Genomic DNA, 17,692 nt, shown 5'->3' with positions numbered 1-17,692 from the left:
TACAGAATAGGGAAGTGTGACAGAATAGGGCCTTTCTAAGTTTACAGAACAGATCTGTGTTCCACAAGGTCAAAATTAATCTACTTTGGAATGGGAATGGACTCCTCTAGGTTACAATGGCTTTCAAACTTTTTTTTCACTGCTACCCACTTTGAGAAATACACCAAGAATCAGGACACACGTTCATACTCAAAACAAAAGTTCCCCCCAAAACCCCAATACTTGTTTTCTATTTGTTCCATCCCATTTCATTGAAAATACATTCATTGGGAGCCACTGATAAATAGATTTCAAAACCTACTATGGGTTAAGACTAGCAGTTTAAAGGGCACTGTTCTAGCATCTAGGTCACAGGTGTTGGTCTTCTGGCAATGGGAGGAATCACCGAACTGGATTCCTAAATGGAAGCACAGAATCTCACACTCAGCTTTGGTTAGATTATTCCCATGTTCTTTCTTCTTCATTTCCTTGGGATGGTAGAGTTTATTCAAAGTTCCTCAATTATTCACAAATAGCTTTTGGACTCCTTAGGTGCACTACCCATTATTAAGTGCCATTAGACTACCCATTATTAAGAGGCCTGCCTGGATTCAAATCTCACTTCCACCATCTGCTGATGATCTTGGTTAAGCCTCGTCAGTCATAAAAGACTCAAGTTTCCTCCTCTGTAACATGGGAGACATAATAGAGAAATCAATGAGCCAACGTGTGTAAAGCATTTAGGACAGTGTCAAGGTGTGATCCCCAGAACAGCAGCACCAGCATCCCCGGAGAACTTGTTAGAAATGTAGTTCTCGGATCTCACCCTGGATTGACTAAATCGGAAATCCCAGCGGTGGGGCTCCGCGATCTGTTTTAACAAGTCTTCTGAGGCACGCTCAAGTTTGAGAACCACAGGCTTAATACATGGTAACCATTGACAATTAGTCCCTGAGGCTGCAGAGGTGAGCAGTGAGCAGATCATGGAAGGATTAATAAGCACTAACTTGACGGCAGCACCCACAGGTGAGGGCTCTAACCTGTCTCAGTCCCGGTTCCTCCTCCCTCCTCCCGCAGCACCTAGAGGGCTCGCTGATTGGTGAGGTCCCTCCAGACTGTCACCACCCACCCAACCCGGGAGAGCGAAAACTGAAAGGGGCGGGACCGAGCGCCGCGAGAGAGGCACGCCTATTGGCTATAGACCACGCCGCATAGCGGGGCGGAGCTGCGCGTGCGCACGGCGAGGCGCGCCCCTGACGGCCGTTGAAAAATGGCGACTGTCGCCGAGCTGAAGGCTGGTGAGTGCGAGTGGGAAGTTTTCCGGATGAGAGGCGTCTGGCCTTCCGCCTGTGAAAGGGATGCAACGAAAGGAGAGCGCGCGGAACACAGAACCAGCCTTTTCGGGGGTCGTTCTGAGGCGTCAGGGCTCGCAGAGCGTCCGGCTGGTGTGGCGGCCGCTTCGCCGGGGCCCTGGGTGAGGGAAGGGGTCGCACAGGGGCAGTTTTGGAATCAGCTGTGAGCTGGAAGAGGAGCTGCAGGACCCGCAGGGTCCTGAGAGGTCTCTAGTCCTGCACGTTGGGCCTCTGGCGCATTTGTCGGACCTCGCTCGAGCCGAGGCTTTGGGCCGCAGCTTTCATTCGGGACTGATGATTACAATACCCACATCCGTTATTGGGGTTAGGTGCAACCCCTAAACCATTTGCTTACTTGTTTTACGGAATCCTTATAACAACCAGTGGGGTAGGTCCCGATCTCCATTGGGAAAACCTGGAGGTAGAAAAGTTTCCTGACTTGGCCATTCTCCTGTGTTTTTCACTCAGTTCCACAAAGGTGCGAGTCATGAAACGGGTAACGCTTGTGCCCGGTGGTTTTGACGCAGATATCCAGGCAAATAATAGTATTTATAGTTGCAAGTGAGCCTTAAATGTCAGACACTGCCCAGTCCCTGTGTCACTTAATAGTCTATGTGACAATCTTATGCCCCATTTCATAGATTGGGAAATTGCGATGCAGAGAGGTGAAATAGCTCGCCCAAAGTAACTTAGCTAGAAGGAGGCAGTGCGTGAGAACCTGGATATGCTGCACCCGAACTCCAGGTCTTAAAACACTGGGTGATACTGCTACCTGATTAATAAAACCAGTTCCAGTGTTCAGGGACCTTGCACTCTAATAAATCAGTAATTCTTAAAGATCTGGCAGAGAAGGGTTGAATCCCTTTGAGAATAGGATTCAGTAAGCATTGATACAAATGTGTATTTGGGGCACTGGGCTGATGATGAACAGTCATAAAAAAGGCATGCCTTTATCCACAAGAACAGACTTTCAGGTGAATCTGAGCACCCTCCCTGCATGAAATACAGAACACATGTAATACTGCATCAGCTTCAGAGGATTTAAAGATACTTTGGGATATTAGGCCAGGTTAAGAACTTCTTTCTGAAGAAGTTGTTACGGTACAGATTTTTTTTTTTTACGGTACAGATTTTTAAGCATAATTAAAGGAAGGGCAAAATGGTATGGAACCTGAAAAGAAAATATAACTGGGGATTAGGAATGTCCTATGCAGATGTATCCCTTTGTTTTTTCTGCATTCTCCAGTTCTGAATATGCTTTGTGTTCAGAGAAAATGTATTTCCCGCTCAATTATCTTACATTGTATGGGCTTTCATCTCCCCCCCCCCCCCCCCCCCCACACACACACCTTGGGGTAATTGGGGAGGGGCAGAGGGAGAAAGAGAATCTTGAGTAGGCTCCATGCCCACTCTGGAGCCTAGTGCTGAGCCAAAATCAGGAGTCAGTCCTTAACCCACAGAGCCATCCAGGTGCCCCTGGGCTTTTACCTTATTAAAACATTTTCACATTTTTCCACCTCACTTGGTTCTGCCTTTGAGAGGTAGAACTCATTATGTTGGAGAGGGCAGCTGAGGCATGAGCTGGTGATGAGAAAGGATAGGCTTCCTAACTCCAGCGTCATTAATACTCACTTCTCTGCTGAGTTTGAGGCTGTGCTGTGTGCTAATTCAGAGTATTTGGGACAGGATCCTGGCCAGGGAAAAAAGTCTCTTCCATCTAATTTCCAAAGATGGAGTTAGAGAACCGGGGTTTGGTTATGATCCCAAGAATACGATAAGGCTGGACCTTCCTTTCATGGGCCTATTACAAAGTCTGATTGGGTGATAACTGTACTTGCATACCTGCCAAAAAGGTTGAGGGGATGATTTAAAAACAAGGGGCGAGAAAGGTTAAAGTTTAGTCTACATTGTGTCTCTGTAATCATATCACCCAGGTTTTTGTTGTTGTATCTTAAAGCTTAAAGGGATTTTATGTTTATGCCTACATGGATAAGCTCCTTGGGCTCCATTTATTAATTTTTCTTTATTTTGGTGTAGTTATTTGGTGCCTTTGGCAGGGCACAGTACAGTATTAAACTATGTTTATTACACCAATAGTATTCAGCACTGTATTATAATGCTCCCAGGTAGCATTTATTGAGCTCTTACTATGTTCTAGGCACTGTGCGTGAGATGTGTTGATTGTCTGGGTTTGTTATTTAGCCATTAGGGACAATGTGAAAAAAGAGGTTCCAGACCACTGCAAGGAATGATGCCAGTTCAGCTCTATGCCCCTCAGTGTCCATACTGGTATTCATGGTTAAATCTCATTATCACAACCGATATTGTAATAGGACCTTTGCTCATCAAGAAGAAGTTAGATTACATTCAGCATATATATCCCTGATTCTTTAAGATGGCAATGATATAGCTACGTGTTAGATTTCTGTCTAGGCTTACAATTTCAAAATCCTGTTTTTTTTAGGAAGTTAACTCATAAGTGTCTTTAAAAAAACAAACAAAACCCAAAGAAACACCTTTTTGTTCAGAATGGGCCATTCCCCAGCGGTTATCTGGGTATCAGAGGTTTTTATCAAAAGACAACAAATTCTTTCCTTTTATGGGATGTACTTGTTATCTTTAACCATCTTTCTAGACCAGAGGTTTTTAGTGACACAGACCTATCTGCAGTGATAAATGCTCTTGAAAATATAGGAGACGGAAAATTTCAGGCCCCAGTAAGCCAAGGATAATTCTGCATTCCCTTTTCCTCCCTCCCTGAAGATGCATACCAGACTATAGCTTCCCACGGTGATGATGCTGGAAAGAGAAACTTGAATTTGCTTAAATATATTAAAACAGCAAATCATTGCAACTTGAGAACTTTATTTTTTTTTATTACAAACATGATGCTAATCGGATAACTTCCATTCAGCACATTGTTTAGATAAAAACAATGGCTACTAGGCCATTTACCTTTTAAACATTTTTCTTCAAAGTATGCCTAAGAATGACCAAATTTAATCTGTAATTGAAGCATTAATGTTTTATGTTTAACAGTTTTAAAGGACACGTTGGAGAAAAGGGGAGTATTAGGGCATTTAAAAGCAAGGATCCGAGCTGAAGTTTTCAGTGCCCTAGATGATGAAAGCGAACCCCGACCATCATTGTCTCATGAAAACCTTCTAATTAATGAACTAATTCGGGAGTATCTGGAGTTCAACAAATATAAGTACACAGCATCTGTCCTCATATCAGGTAAGAGGTTATTATTACTTGCCTGAAACAAAATCTGCTTTTTCCCTTCCCTCACTTCTCAGAAAATATTTAGGCTGAAAATCTAATTCCATTACCACACGGTGTCATCCAGGTGACTGGGACATAAAAAGCTCCTGGGCTCTTTCCATAGCTTGAATACATTCTCATGGGGCGTATTGTATTGTAGGGGAAAATAAATACCTAAACACTTAAACTAGGTGCATACTTTGAAAAATCATCTGTATTTCCTGATACTAAATAAAAAGTTGTTTACATTTTATCTTGTTTGCTGCCAGCTTTTTTCTGTGTAGATGCTTTAAAAATACAGTTTCAGAGGCTCAGTCAGTTAAGCATACGACTCTTGATCTCAGCTCAGGTCTTGATCTCAGGGCCTCGGGTTTGAGCCCTGAGTTGGGCTCTGCGCTTGGCCTGGAACCTACTTAAAAAGGATTGGGAAGGTAAACTCCAAACTCACTATAATGATAGGAGGGAGAGAAGTGGTGTTGGGGGGAGGAGGTGGGCTGTTAAAGAGATATCTATCTCTTATTTTATTTCTGAAGAAAGTAAGTAAATAACTGAAAAGAATGCACATTAATCAGGATAGACTTTCCTCTGGGCTTGGGGGAGAAATGGGATTGGAAGGATTGCTTTCTTTAAGGTTTAATCTGTGCTTTAAGACTATTTCATGCCTCATCAAAAAAAAGAGACCATGAAGTAGATTTTGGAAGAGAGAATGAATTCTTGGTGATGTTGGAACTTTTCCATTTAATAGATTTTTTAAAATTAACATTCTATATCTTTAATGTTAAGCACATATCTTAACTGAATAAAGACTGGTGAGTTTCAGTGGTTTAAGGATCTTCAGAATCAGCCTCCACTTTCCTCAGTTTGTTATAGATGGCTGTATAATACTATTAACACTCAGGAAAGAAAATTATGAAAATATAATGAATTAAGTCTTGGACCTGGGCTTCCCTAGAATGAAATGTAGTCACAATAGTCAAATTTCATGTTAAGTGTCTTGGCTTTTTTAAAAAACTGAGGTATAATTAACAATGCAATATACCTTTTTCAGCGTACAGTTCTATGGATTTTACCGAATGTATACAGTTGCGTAACTACCACTTCAGTTACAATCACTGTAGAGAATATTTTTATCACCTCAAAACATTCTCTGTGCCCTGTTTTAGTCAACTTCTTCACCTACCCCAACCCCTAACAACCACTGATCTGTTTTTTTCTGTACCTGTCATTTGCCTTTTCCGGAATGTCATATAAATGAGCCTATTCAGGATGTAGCCTTTTGAGTCTGTTTCCTTTCACTTAGCATAATGCATTTCAGATTCAGCTGTGTTGGTTTTTCCCCCACTGAATATCAGCATTCCTTTGTATTGCTGTGCCAATTTATCTATTATCAGTTGATGGCCAGTTGTGTATATATTTTGGCAATTATCAATCAAGCTGCTGTAAACATTCACCACAAGTTTTTGTGTGAATGTAAGCTTTCATTTCTCTTGGGTAAAGAGCTAAGAGTGGGATTGCAGGTTATGTGTGGTAAGTACATGCTTACCTTTATAAGAAATGGCTCAACTGTTTTCCAAAGTGGTTGTACCATTTTGCTCTCCTACTAGCAAAGCAAAGGATGAGAGTATCCAGTTGCCCTGTATCCTTGCCAGCACTTGATATTTGGGTTAATTTTACTTTTAGAGTTATTGCCACCAAATGGATATTGTTACTGTCCTGTATTTAATTCGTAGGCTTCTTCAAAAAAAGACTACTGAAGTCCAGTATGCAGAAACATATGTTCCCAACCAAAAATTGGGGGATTTAAAAAATGAATTTATGTTAAACTCTGTTAAGTTATACATATAACAAAATGGTATTTTGAAAATCATAAAATCACATACAATTGGATCTGCCTTGGTATGTGCCATCATCACTCTTCCAAAATCTGGAAAGTCTGTATAACTGGTAAGTGGTTCTTACCAAAATCATATGTGCTTTTTAGATGAATAAAGACTCATGATTTTTCCTCTAGAATCTGGTCAACCTGTAGTTCCATTGGACAGACAGTTTCTCATCCGTGAACTAAATGCATTTGAAGAATCAAAGGATGATACAATGTAAGAAGTTTTTTTAAGTAAAGTTTTTAAAAATAAAAATTTTAAAGGAAGTTTTTGGATATCGTTGTATTGGAGCTGTAATCACGTAGTGGTTTTATTTCATTTTAATTGAGCAGGTGTTTATTTGGTTCGAGTATGCCTCTGACACTGCACCAAATCCAAGGTGTGTAGCAATGAACGGGACAAGGCCTCTGCTCCCTGGAGCTAAAATTCCTGTGGCTTCAGCGGCCCCAGCATCTGTCTCACTAAGGGTCACTCTTCTTGGCTTCTTGATGCATCCCTTTTTTTTTCTTCTGAGGCTTTACTCTGTCAGTTGTTTTCTTGCTCATGATGAACTCTTCCTCCTGATTGTTTCCTTCACTTCAACTTAGGAATATACTCAGATGTCCCAAAAAAACCAGTCAGCTTGTTTTTACCACTGAACTTAGTGAAAACCAACCATCTGCTTTCATTTTGTCACTCTCCCCTCTTTTGCCTTCTTTGCATATTAAATTCTTCCTTCACCATTTATACTGAAACTATGCTCTTGAAAAGAAGGGTGACCACTTTCTAGTAGTTTCTTAGTTCTATTCCTACCTCAAAGTTGCTTAAACTTTTTCCAGAGGATCCCTGAATGGCAAAAAAAAAAAAAGAAAAGAAAAAATTGTACCTAGGACGCTCAAAGCAGCCCCCTCCCCCCCCCCCCCGCAAGAAATTTCTTTGAAGTCTTGAGCGTTTTCCCTTTCTAAAAATTTCTTGAATTTTTTTCTTTCTGCTTCATGGTATAATTGTTTTACCATAAAAATGTTATAAATGACATAGCAATTAAATTGAACTCTCCCACAAACCTTTGTACAATTAATGTTCCCGGATCATATGCCACTTTTATCCTGTACTTTGTCCCAAGTCCCCGGCACCAAGAGTGGGTGTATATCTGTATTTCCAATTTGAGAAGCTCAGTTTTACTTGAGTTTCTGTAGCATTTTGTAATAGTGACTATTCTCCCTTAAAACATTTTTTGTCATTTGTCTTTTATGAACCTTTACTGTCTAGGTTTTTCTTTCTTTTTTTTTTTTTTTTTAAAGATTTTATTTATTTATTCATAAGAGACAGAGAGAGAGAGAGAGGCAGAGGGAGAAGCAGGCTCCCCGCTGAGCAGGGAGCCCGATGCGGGACTCGATCCCAGGCATCTGGGATCATGACCTGAGCCGAAGGCAGACGCTTAACCATCTGAGCCACCCAGGCGCCCTGTCTAGGTTTTTCTATCCGTAATAGTGTTCTCAGTTTCTTCATTGGCTCCTTTAGGGTTCCTTTAAATCGTGAGCACTCTCCAAGTTTTGTCCTTAACAAAACTTTTCTTCCTGTCCCCTTACCCACTTTTCTAAGTATGCCTGAGTCTTTAATGATGCCTCCATGCTGGTGACTCTGCTTTAAATCTGACAGATCCTCTGAATTACGGACCCACATTTCTGCTGGCATCTCAAACTCAGTGTGTCCAAAAATGAAATGTGTTACTTTCACCTCCTTAAACCCCCCCTTGTAGGTTCCTCATATAGCCATTCGGGTCTTAAACTCAGAGTCCATGTACAGTTATGGCTCCTTCCCCTCTCTCTACCAGTCACTCTGTGGGCTCCGTGACTTCTGCCTCTGTACTGTTCAGAAGCCATCTGTCTGCTTTTCTGTCTCTAGTCACTTTCTTTCCTGACTTACTTCATACTGCCAACAGCGGGCTTTCTAAAAGACAGTTACTGCTTTGTTTGAAACATTTCCATTGTAGGGCTGCCTGGCGGGTTAGTCGGTTAAGCCTCGGACTCTTAATGTCAGCTCAGGTCTTGAGTTCAAGGCCCGTGTTGGGCTCCATGTCCATAAAAACAACAAAACAAAACATCTCCATTGTGAAGTTTTCAGATTTTAAAAAGTAATATGGATGGTATATTTGAAATTTGCTGAGAGAGTAGAACTTAAATGTTTTCTCACCCATGAAAGTAACACACAAAGTAAATCGGTGAGGTGATGGGTATGTTACTTAACTCAATGACGGGAATTCCTTCACAGTGTGTGTGTGTGTGTGTGTGTGTGTGTGTGTGTGTGTGTATCAAATCATCATGTTCACTTTAAATACCTTACAATTTTATTTCTCAATTATACCTCAATAAAGCTAGGGGAAAGAAGTAAAGCAAATACTAGATACATGTGCCAGTGTGAACATAACGTGGCAGTCCGTAAATACATTGTTATTTTTCAGGAAAACTTAAGAATTTTCACACAAAGTAGGATAAAGTCTAGAATAGCCTTAGTTAGGTCAAGCCGTGCCACCAAATGAGTTTGTGCCAAATTTATGAAGAAAACTTTCAGAGTTTTTGTGTTTCATCATTGCAAATAAGGTTATGGTAAGGCTGAACTTAAAAAAAAAATTCTTTTTTAAACTTTTATTTAAAAAAATCTTAATATCCATGAATTTGTGGATTAAATATGCAAGCTTTCAATTTTCTAATAACATTTTAAAATATCTGAATCTTAAAAATTTTAAATCTTAAAACTTCATTGATGTTAATTTAAGAACAAAATTGTTCGAACTTAAAAATCTTCTTGAACCAATTAGCTCTTTGGGAAACATGGGTTTAAAATTAAACAAAAGACCGATCTTACATTCCTGGATCTAAGAGTTACAATATAAGATATGCTTTCCTAAGAGCTGAGGCATCTTAAATAGAAAAACTTACTTTCCTGCTCTTGCCATGGTCTGAAGAAGTTGGCATGCAAGCAGTTAATTACTGCTGCATAACTGAGGCCCCAGGATTTGGTGGCTTGAAACAACAATCATTTATTCTCTGTGGTTGGTCAGGAATCTATGGGCGGTTCTGGTGCTCAGCGGAGAGCTGGAGATTCCAGTTACAATGTAGCCAGGGAGGCCCTCATCTGAAGGGCTGCCTGGGGCTGCAGGATCCCCTTCTGTGTGGCTTGCTCACATGGCTGCTTGCACCAGGCCCCCATTCCTTCCATGGCTACCTTTCCCTGGGACAGCTCTGGTGTCCTCATGACGTGGCAGCTGACTTCCCCCAGAGAGAGTGGCCCAGAGAGAAGGCACGGAGGTAGCCACGGTACACAGTGCTTTATGACCTAGTCTGGGAAGTTGCACAGTGCTGTCACTTAATACCTTACTTGGTTCCTAGAAATGACTTGAGCCCACACTCCAGGGGAGGGCAGTTAGGTTCCACCTTTTGAAGGGAAAGGAATATCATACTTTAAACTATCACATCAGCTAATAAATAGATAGCTTGAAAAAATCAGACAAATTGTATTTTCAATGATGAGATTAGAAACGAAGAAAACATTTCTGTTGTACCTCTCTTCATTGTCAGCAAGTAGCTTCCCTTTGTGCCGGGGTACTAATAGAAATCACCAGGCAGATTATTGTCATGAAAAGAATATGGGACTTGGAGTTCAAGTAGAAGGTTTGTTTACTTACAGAGGAATCTCCAGCAAATCTTCCCTGAGCTGTGGTGGGATGATGATTAGGACATTCACAAGGAGAGGATAAAATGGAGAGAGGTTTGGGGCGCCTGGGTGACTCAGTTGTTAAACATCTGCCTGTGCTCAGGTCATGATCCCAGGGTCCTGGGATCGAGCCCCGCATCGGGCTCCCTGCTCCGCAGGAAGCCTGCTTCTCCCTCTCCCTCTCCCCCGCTTGTGTTCCCTCTCTCGCTGTATCTCTCCCTGTCAAATAAGTAAATCTTAAAAAAAAAAAAATGGAGAGAGGTTAGAGTGTTTTGTAAACTGTAAAAATAGCCTTTTTTTTTAACCTGCCCTCCCTCCCTAAAAATAGCTTATTAAATGTTAGTTCTTACTCAACTCCTGAATAGCTAACATTTATATACCATTTAATATGTGCCAGGCACAGTCCTAAACACTTGGTATTTATTAACTCATTTAGTCCACAGCAACCCTAGGAGGTAAGGGCTACACTTAGCTTCATTTGTAGAGGAAGAAACATGTATCAGGGTGGGGACATTAAGAATCTTGTTGAGGTCAAGTGGTGAAGCCAGGATTTGAACCCAGGCAGTCTGGCTTTCGGGCCATATGACCATCTTTAGGCAAGGATTTATTCACCCAGTAAGTGTTTACTGAATACCTACCGTGTATCAGACAGTGCTAGGCACTGGGAAATCTCAACTGGACTTGAAAGGTGGAATTCCTGTGTATTGATGGATTGACCTTGTATTTCAGTTTAGATGATGTTTAAGTTGTTAACATGGGTTCTCTGGGTTTTTAAATTGTCTTTCGAGTTAAATGGTACTCTTAAATTTAGAAAAGCATGAATAGTTTACAGTTTGGATAGTAACTGTGCATCTTCTTTCTTTTAAGTCTGGAGAATTACCTGGCCGTTTTGGTGGCAGAGGCTGCCTTAAAGAAGAGAGATTTTAAGCTTTTCCTCTATCTGCAATTTTAATTGATTTTGCTTTTCTTCCTGCTACAGACCTCTTTTATATGGAATTTTAGCTCATTTCTTGCGTGGAACTAAGGATGACCTCCAAAATCCATTTCTGAGAGGGTCTTCACTTCAGCCTCCAAACCCAAATCTTGGCGAACAACCTAGCAGAAGAAAGCAAAGGGGTATGAATTTCCATTTAGCTGTCAGCAAGTATTTTTTCTTCTTTTGTTTTTTTAATTTTTTTTAAAGATTTTATTTTTAAGGAATCTCCACACCCATCGTGGGACTCAGACTCACAACCCCGAGATCAAGAGTCACAGGCTCCACTGACTGAGCCAGCCAGGTGCCCCGAGTATTTTTTTCTTCTTAAATATTTTTCTCTCAGGTCACCTGGATGGCTCAGTCGGTTAAGCGAGTGCCTTTGGCTCAGGTCATGATCCCAGGGTCCTGGGATTGAGCCCCATGTGGGTCTCTCTGCTCAGCTGGGAGCCTGCTTCTCCCTCCGCCTCTGCTTGCTTCTCCCCCTGCTTGTGCTCTCTCTCAAATAAAATTTAAAAAAAAAATTTTTTTTTGTCTCTCAGGAATAGTTTTTCCTGAGCTTTTGAGTCACAGTTTAATTCTACTTACGTCTAATATAGTTTGAGTCTGTGTTACTTATCCTCCAAAAAACAAAATGGTGTTTGGAAAGAGAATCTTGAGGGGATGGGGGAATGACTGGACAAAATTCTTAGATATTGTTTCTATGCCAAAGTATGGAAAAACCTGATTTTCACATAGATTTGTATTTGGGACAGCTTAGGTCATTGGCATACTCAATAAATAGATTTTTATCAAATCATCACTTTTTTTTTTCCCCTCCAAGACTGAAGAAAGGCAAGATTGCTGAATACAGATAGAGAAGTCACAGGTGTCTATATTCTTTGCATTTTTAGGATACTGTTGGTAAAAGACTGATAGTTACCTACAGATAACATATTCCTAGGAGAATAGCCCCTATTTCTTTCAGAATGTTCACTCTTTAAATGAGCTTTCAGTTGTGATCACATCAGCAATAGGATCTCAATTTGATAATCTGAACTGAATGGTTTATAGCTCCTTCTTTCCAACCTTGGTAGAATTGATCTCTTTCTAAGGACAGTCAGAGGTGGGGCTCAGGCAGAAGATTAGCAGAACAAATCTAAATCTTGAATGTTGAAATAAACTTCTAGGAAACATCTAAAATACAAATTGTCTTTCGTAGTTTTCATAGACTGCTGTGAGCAGTATTGATTCCGTTAAATATTTGTTGTGTCTCCTAAGATCTGAAAACGAAGTATTTGTGAAGCAAGGTTACTTTTGTGGGTTATTTCTGATTTCAGTAGGAGTTACTCATCTATGTATCTTAGAACGCTGAGCTGATGGACCATTGAAAAAGAAATCACCCCCACCTCCTTACTTTACAGTTGAGAAAACCAGTACTGAGAGGTTAAGTGACTCCTCTAAAGCCTACAGCTGATCATTTTTAGCAGAATCAGCATCTCCGAGTGCCATTCCTGTACACTTTTCCACTTAAAGAATGTAAAGAAGTTTTCCTAGTTCCCTTTTCAGGGCTTGGTAAGGAACTGTCATTAGTGGCTACTATTTGACAAGTACTTAAAAAGCAAAACGAAAAAAAAAAGCAAAACAAAACACACAAGTAGACAAGTAAATCTCTAAGCATTCATATAATACAACGTAAAATTCTCTTGAATCTCTTCCCTGTTGTCTCTCCCTAACTCCCTAATCTCCATCCCTTCCGAGGAAGGTCCCTATTAGCAGCTTGCAGGGGGTCTCCTTCCGGACTCATTTCTGTGCATGTGAATTTATATGTACTGCTATTCGACATGTTATCCTGAGATTTGCTTTGTTTTCCCTTGTCCTGTCAATATGTGTAGATCTACTTCGACCTCATTCTTAACTTTGTGTAGTATTGCATAGTACTGCTAATCATCCCTTACTGATGGACTTTTATGTTTTTAAGTTTACCGTATTGTAATGTAGAATTACTTCTTTGTCCACGTAAGTATTTCTCTTATGTGGATGCCTAGAAGTACAGTTGCTGGTTCAAAGCATATGCATATTAAAAAACGTAGTAGATATTGTCTAATTCCCCTCCAAAAAGGCTTTACCTACCAAGAATATATGCTAATACCAGTTTCTCTATTTAATTGCCACCAGGGGATATTGTACACGTGGACACCTGCTAACACAGCAAACCATGACATGGGTAGTTTCAGTCCCATAAGCAAAAATAACCTCTTGAGAAATCACTTTTCTGGCTTACAAGCTTTTTATTTTTATTTATTTATTTTCAGGTGTACAATATAGCAATTCAGCACTTCCATACAACACCCCAGTGCTCATCACAAGTGCCCTCCTTAATCCCTATCGCCTGGTGATCCATTAGTGTGTTCTCTAGAGTTAAGGGTGTTTTTTTGGTTTGTCTTTTTTCTTCCTTTGTTCATTTGTTTTGTTTCTTAAATTCCACATATGAGTGACGTCATTGGTGTTTGTCTTTCTCTGACTTATTTCGCTTGGCATGATACTCTCTAGCTCTATCCATGTCATTGCATGGCTTGTAAGCTTTTTATAATCCATCTCATTCATGGCTAATGACTAATAGCCAAGTTACAAGTAACAGAGTATTTCTTAACCCAGTTCTGTTCTTTTGAGATGTGGGTAGAATAACTAGTGGTAGCTTTACACCGTGGAGGTGGGAGGGCTGGAGCGTGGGTGTGTGTGTGCGTGGGAGAGAGAGAGAGAGAGAGGGCGCACTAGTTGCGTTGGGGCCTCTAGAGACATCAGAGAATCTAGTTCAGTAGAGCTTTGGGTGCGTGTTCTGTGGAAAGCTCCGGGCAGGCTCAGAGGTGAGGAGGACGGCTGAGCTAATAGAAGAACAGGGATTTTGCAAATTATTTTTCTTGACCATCAAAACTTTTCTTGATAACGGTGAACTCTTTGTGCAATGATTTGTGAAGCATTAGCAGCCACAAATCGCATTTTGTCCCAGTAACACATGTCAGCATTTACTTTCAGCATCTGCTTTCTCAGTTCTAGCTTACTGTTTGATAGAAACATGTTTTATTTTGACAACATGGAAAGGTTATGAAAATAGTAAAATATTACTCAGATTACAGTACCTGATCTCTACAGAAGCTCATCTAACTGAGATATAACACACTAAGATGAAATTGTCTTGGGTGTGAACACAAGTCTAAAGCATGCCAACACCAAACCACTTTTATCACAGCTCCCAAAGAGCTGGAAAAAATGAACAGTGTAGACACACTTGCCTCTGGGATGGTAACCAGTTCATTAGGGCTGCTGATGTCAGTGCTTGAGACACTGGAGGCAAAGTAGGTTCTAGCTATAAGTAAAAGACCAGATATTTTGTAACAGAGAAAATCATTAGCAGTGCAACTTTACTGCACATCTGTGAAGTGCATGAATCACATACTTCTTCGTAATGCTTTTCTAGAAAACCTAAAATGTCTGTGGCCCCAGGATATTGTTAATTTTGTTCTGTCCAGCAAAGCTGCCTAAAAATGAGGGAGATAGTCCTCCGTGATCCAGACCTGCAGTCTCCAGTCTTTATGAGGACGATCAGCTGCCAGGGACTAGCAGGCCTGGGTGTAGAATCAGGTTGTCTTTAGAATTAGAAAATCCAGGATGTGTTTTTGGTGCTAAAATTGCATGTTTCTAACAACTGTCTAAATTTGTATTCTTTTTCTCCTGTCATCAAAATCATAAAAATGGGTTTTTCCAGTGTAAAAATGTCTAGGGAATATTTTCAGTTTTTCACGGTTTCTCAGAATTTAGTCTTCGCCTTGCATTTTTGTTGCATTTGGATATTAAGTCTCTTCAGGTTCTTTTACTCCAAGGCACTTCTGCCTTCTACCCCTTTCTCCCCATGACAAAAATTCAGCAGAAGTGACTAGGACCCCTTCTATCCCCAGAGCACAGGGGGTGGTCACAGGGGCTCTGGGCTCTTCTGAACTCTCACGGAGCTTTATTGTTGCGTCTTCGGCTGAAGAACATTTTCTATGATTTCTTGGGTATTTTCTGATGTGGGTAGGAAAATGTAAACTCTGCTAGCTTTTTCTTGCCGCAAGAGGGTGCTGCTGAGAGGCATTTCTATTTGAAGGTGGTTTGTTTTTTGTTTTTGTTTTTGTTTTTAGTTGAAGAACTTTGGCATCCCTCAAAATGTTAATTGAATACCCTGTCCTTTCTCTCATTCCATTCCTTACATATCGTGTAAGAGAAGTTTGTAACTGCTCCTTACACATGGATTTACTCCACGGTGCTCTCTGTTGCCTTAAAAACACTTGACAGTGAGTCTTTAGTACTAAATGTTTCTGACTTCTTCAATAATGTTTTTAAAATGGTGAGTTTATTTCATTGTCCTAAGCCACCTAAAGAACTCCTACAATATTAAATACATAACATCCAAAAATACGTGTAGGTATGTCTGCACACTTCCTACTTTGACTTGGGATAAGTACTGACATTGGTTTCTGTTCATTTCAGATGACCACCGAAGAACGGAGAAGGGGAATAGTGCTAACATTGAAGAGCCTCTCGTTTCTCAAGCAGTGAAGAGATGACATTTCCATTTGGGGCATCTTTTGTCTTAAAATAGACATATTTATTCTCCCAACATAACCAACATACATCACTAATATTTGTCCTTTGTAGAAATTTGAGTTTCTGCAAAACATTTAGCCCTCCTGTTTTACTACAATTGTGAATAAAGGCTAACTCTGTCATCTAGCTTCCTGGATTTGACTCGAAAGAAAATACATTGTTTTTAGAAACTATTTTAAAGGTTTTTAAATTTGTGAGCACTGGAAGGATTTTTTAGTACCCCGTTATTCTTAAAAAAAAAATAAAAGAAAATTCAGGTCTTTATAGCCATATGCTCTGCTCTTTAACAAGCCTACATTAATTAAATTTCCTTCAGGCTGGAATTATGTGGATTTGTAGAAAAATTCATTTACGTTTCTAAAAAACACTTAAAAGAACATTAAAGCCAGAAAAAATTAATTCCTATGAAGTTTGGTTTTTTGTTTATGATTAGCGGTTTTTCAGATAACCATTTATAATTCAGTTTAAATGTCTGAATTTCTATCTAAATTTGAACTTTTAAACTAGGTAACAATGTGCTTTTTCTTTCCTTAGACCATTTTGGCTTCTACTGGAAGATTTAATTAAAAGGTAGAGGGGGAAATAATTCTTTTAATTTTGCTGTAAGTAAAACAAAGAGTTTATTTTATTATATAAAGAATGTGGAATCAGCATGAAGAGACAGGCTTTAGGAGAAATACCAGAAAGCACCTCTTAAAAGATGGCATTGTTTAACCTCCATGTGGCCTTCAGTGATGCAATCACAAGATGAGCTCTAAAAGAGCCAGTCCCTACTTTTCTGGACTCATTGCATGTCAATTTTTTATTCTTGGGATAGAAAAATGGTAAGAGCTCTTCCTGTGCTATCTCTAAAATGCTATTTTGATATTTACTAAGACATTTTTATAACGTGGAGTCTCCAGATGATGGCACTGACGGCAGCCGTGATAATAGCATGTGATTGGCAGAAGTCATAAAGTGTATTCGGCAAAACTGCCCGGGCGCCCACATACCGACAGCATTTAACTTGAATGTTTTCCACAGGGCAAGTGAGAAGGGCTGTAGGTGGCTAAATTGGCATTCTCTTCAGAGTGTCGATTCTGTGCTGTCTTTTGAAACTTTTGAGTGTATATTTGGTGTAAATTCTTGATGAACCAAGAATTTTTATCTGAATGCAGAAAAGTATTAAAGAAATCCCCTTAAGCCATACTTTACAAGTGAGAGGAGTTTGAGAGGCCCTGTTGATGAGCTAGGATTACAGAAGAGATGTAGAAGTACTGTAAGGGCTCATTTCCATTTTTCAAATCAAATCTGTAGTCTCTGATAACAATTATGAATTCCACTGTATTGTATGTGGGAATATAAGTATGTGTATTCTTCTCAGAGGACTTGGTTTACATCCAAGGATGTTGGCAGTGGACGCTAAGGTTACCTCAGAAATTATAATCGTGCAGGACTAGATTAAGAAAAAATGCTGGAGTTTATAATTTTGGTTATTGGTAAACAGAATTGTCACATGTAGTCCATAGTGCGTTTGTATGTATTATTCTGTAACTTGTTTGTACCTAGGCAACTTTTATACTTTCAATGTATTACTTAATAAAAAACAATAAATCAACTCGCCTTTGTGCAAAGGGTGTTCCTATGACTCTTCTGTCACCAAGAGGTGGGCACCAGGACAGGAAGAATGTTGGAGGTGGCTCCCCAGGCCTGCCTTCAGGATCTCCAGCGGCCTAGTTGTTGGAGGGTATAGTGTGAGGTGGAGGGAAGGGAAATTTCCTGGTGTGTGGGCCCCTGGCATCAGCCACATCACCCTGCAACACTTGGTCTTCATCCCGGAGGCTGATGGTGTCAGTCTCCAGGGGGACAGCATTGTAACCTGGGGGGCCATTTAGGGGTTTGAAAAAGCATATTTAGTAGTATGTTTTTCTATTTGCAAAAGAGAAAAA

The 17,692-nt window shown here is 40.2% G+C and overlaps 1 protein-coding gene across 1 annotated transcript; it reads left to right on the top strand.

Annotated features, from left to right (window-relative positions):
• The first annotated feature begins 1,199 nt into the window (after positions 1-1,199).
• Positions 1,200-17,355, top strand: CEP20 (centrosomal protein 20). The gene is made up of 5 exons (XM_032392208.1): positions 1,200-1,277; positions 4,371-4,568; positions 6,607-6,691; positions 11,148-11,284; positions 15,648-17,355. Exons 1-5 carry the CDS (start codon positions 1,250-1,252, stop codon positions 15,722-15,724), a joined length of 525 nt encoding a protein of 174 aa, XP_032248099.1. The 5' UTR covers positions 1,200-1,249; the 3' UTR covers positions 15,725-17,355.
• Positions 17,356-17,692: the final 337 nt, after the last annotated feature.

Source organism: Phoca vitulina, unplaced genomic scaffold (genome assembly GCF_004348235.1).
Source record: "Phoca vitulina isolate PV1807 unplaced genomic scaffold, GSC_HSeal_1.0 scaffold66, whole genome shotgun sequence".
Classification (NCBI taxonomy): Eukaryota; Metazoa; Chordata; class Mammalia; order Carnivora; family Phocidae; genus Phoca; species Phoca vitulina.
Note: the sequence above shows the minus strand (reverse complement) of the source record. Positions and strands in the feature narration are given on the sequence as shown.

Bases quoted from the DNA above. Each gene is read 5' to 3' on its own strand.
- CEP20 (XM_032392208.1), top strand. From the start codon at position 1,250: ATGGCGACTGTCGCCGAGCTGAAGGCTG. The intron at 4,569-6,606 runs GTAAGAGGTTAT...TTTTTCCTCTAG, and splicing joins AGCATCTGTCCTCATATCAG to AATCTGGTCAACCTGTAGTT. The intron at 6,692-11,147 runs GTAAGAAGTTTT...TTCCTGCTACAG, and splicing joins GAATCAAAGGATGATACAAT to ACCTCTTTTATATGGAATTT.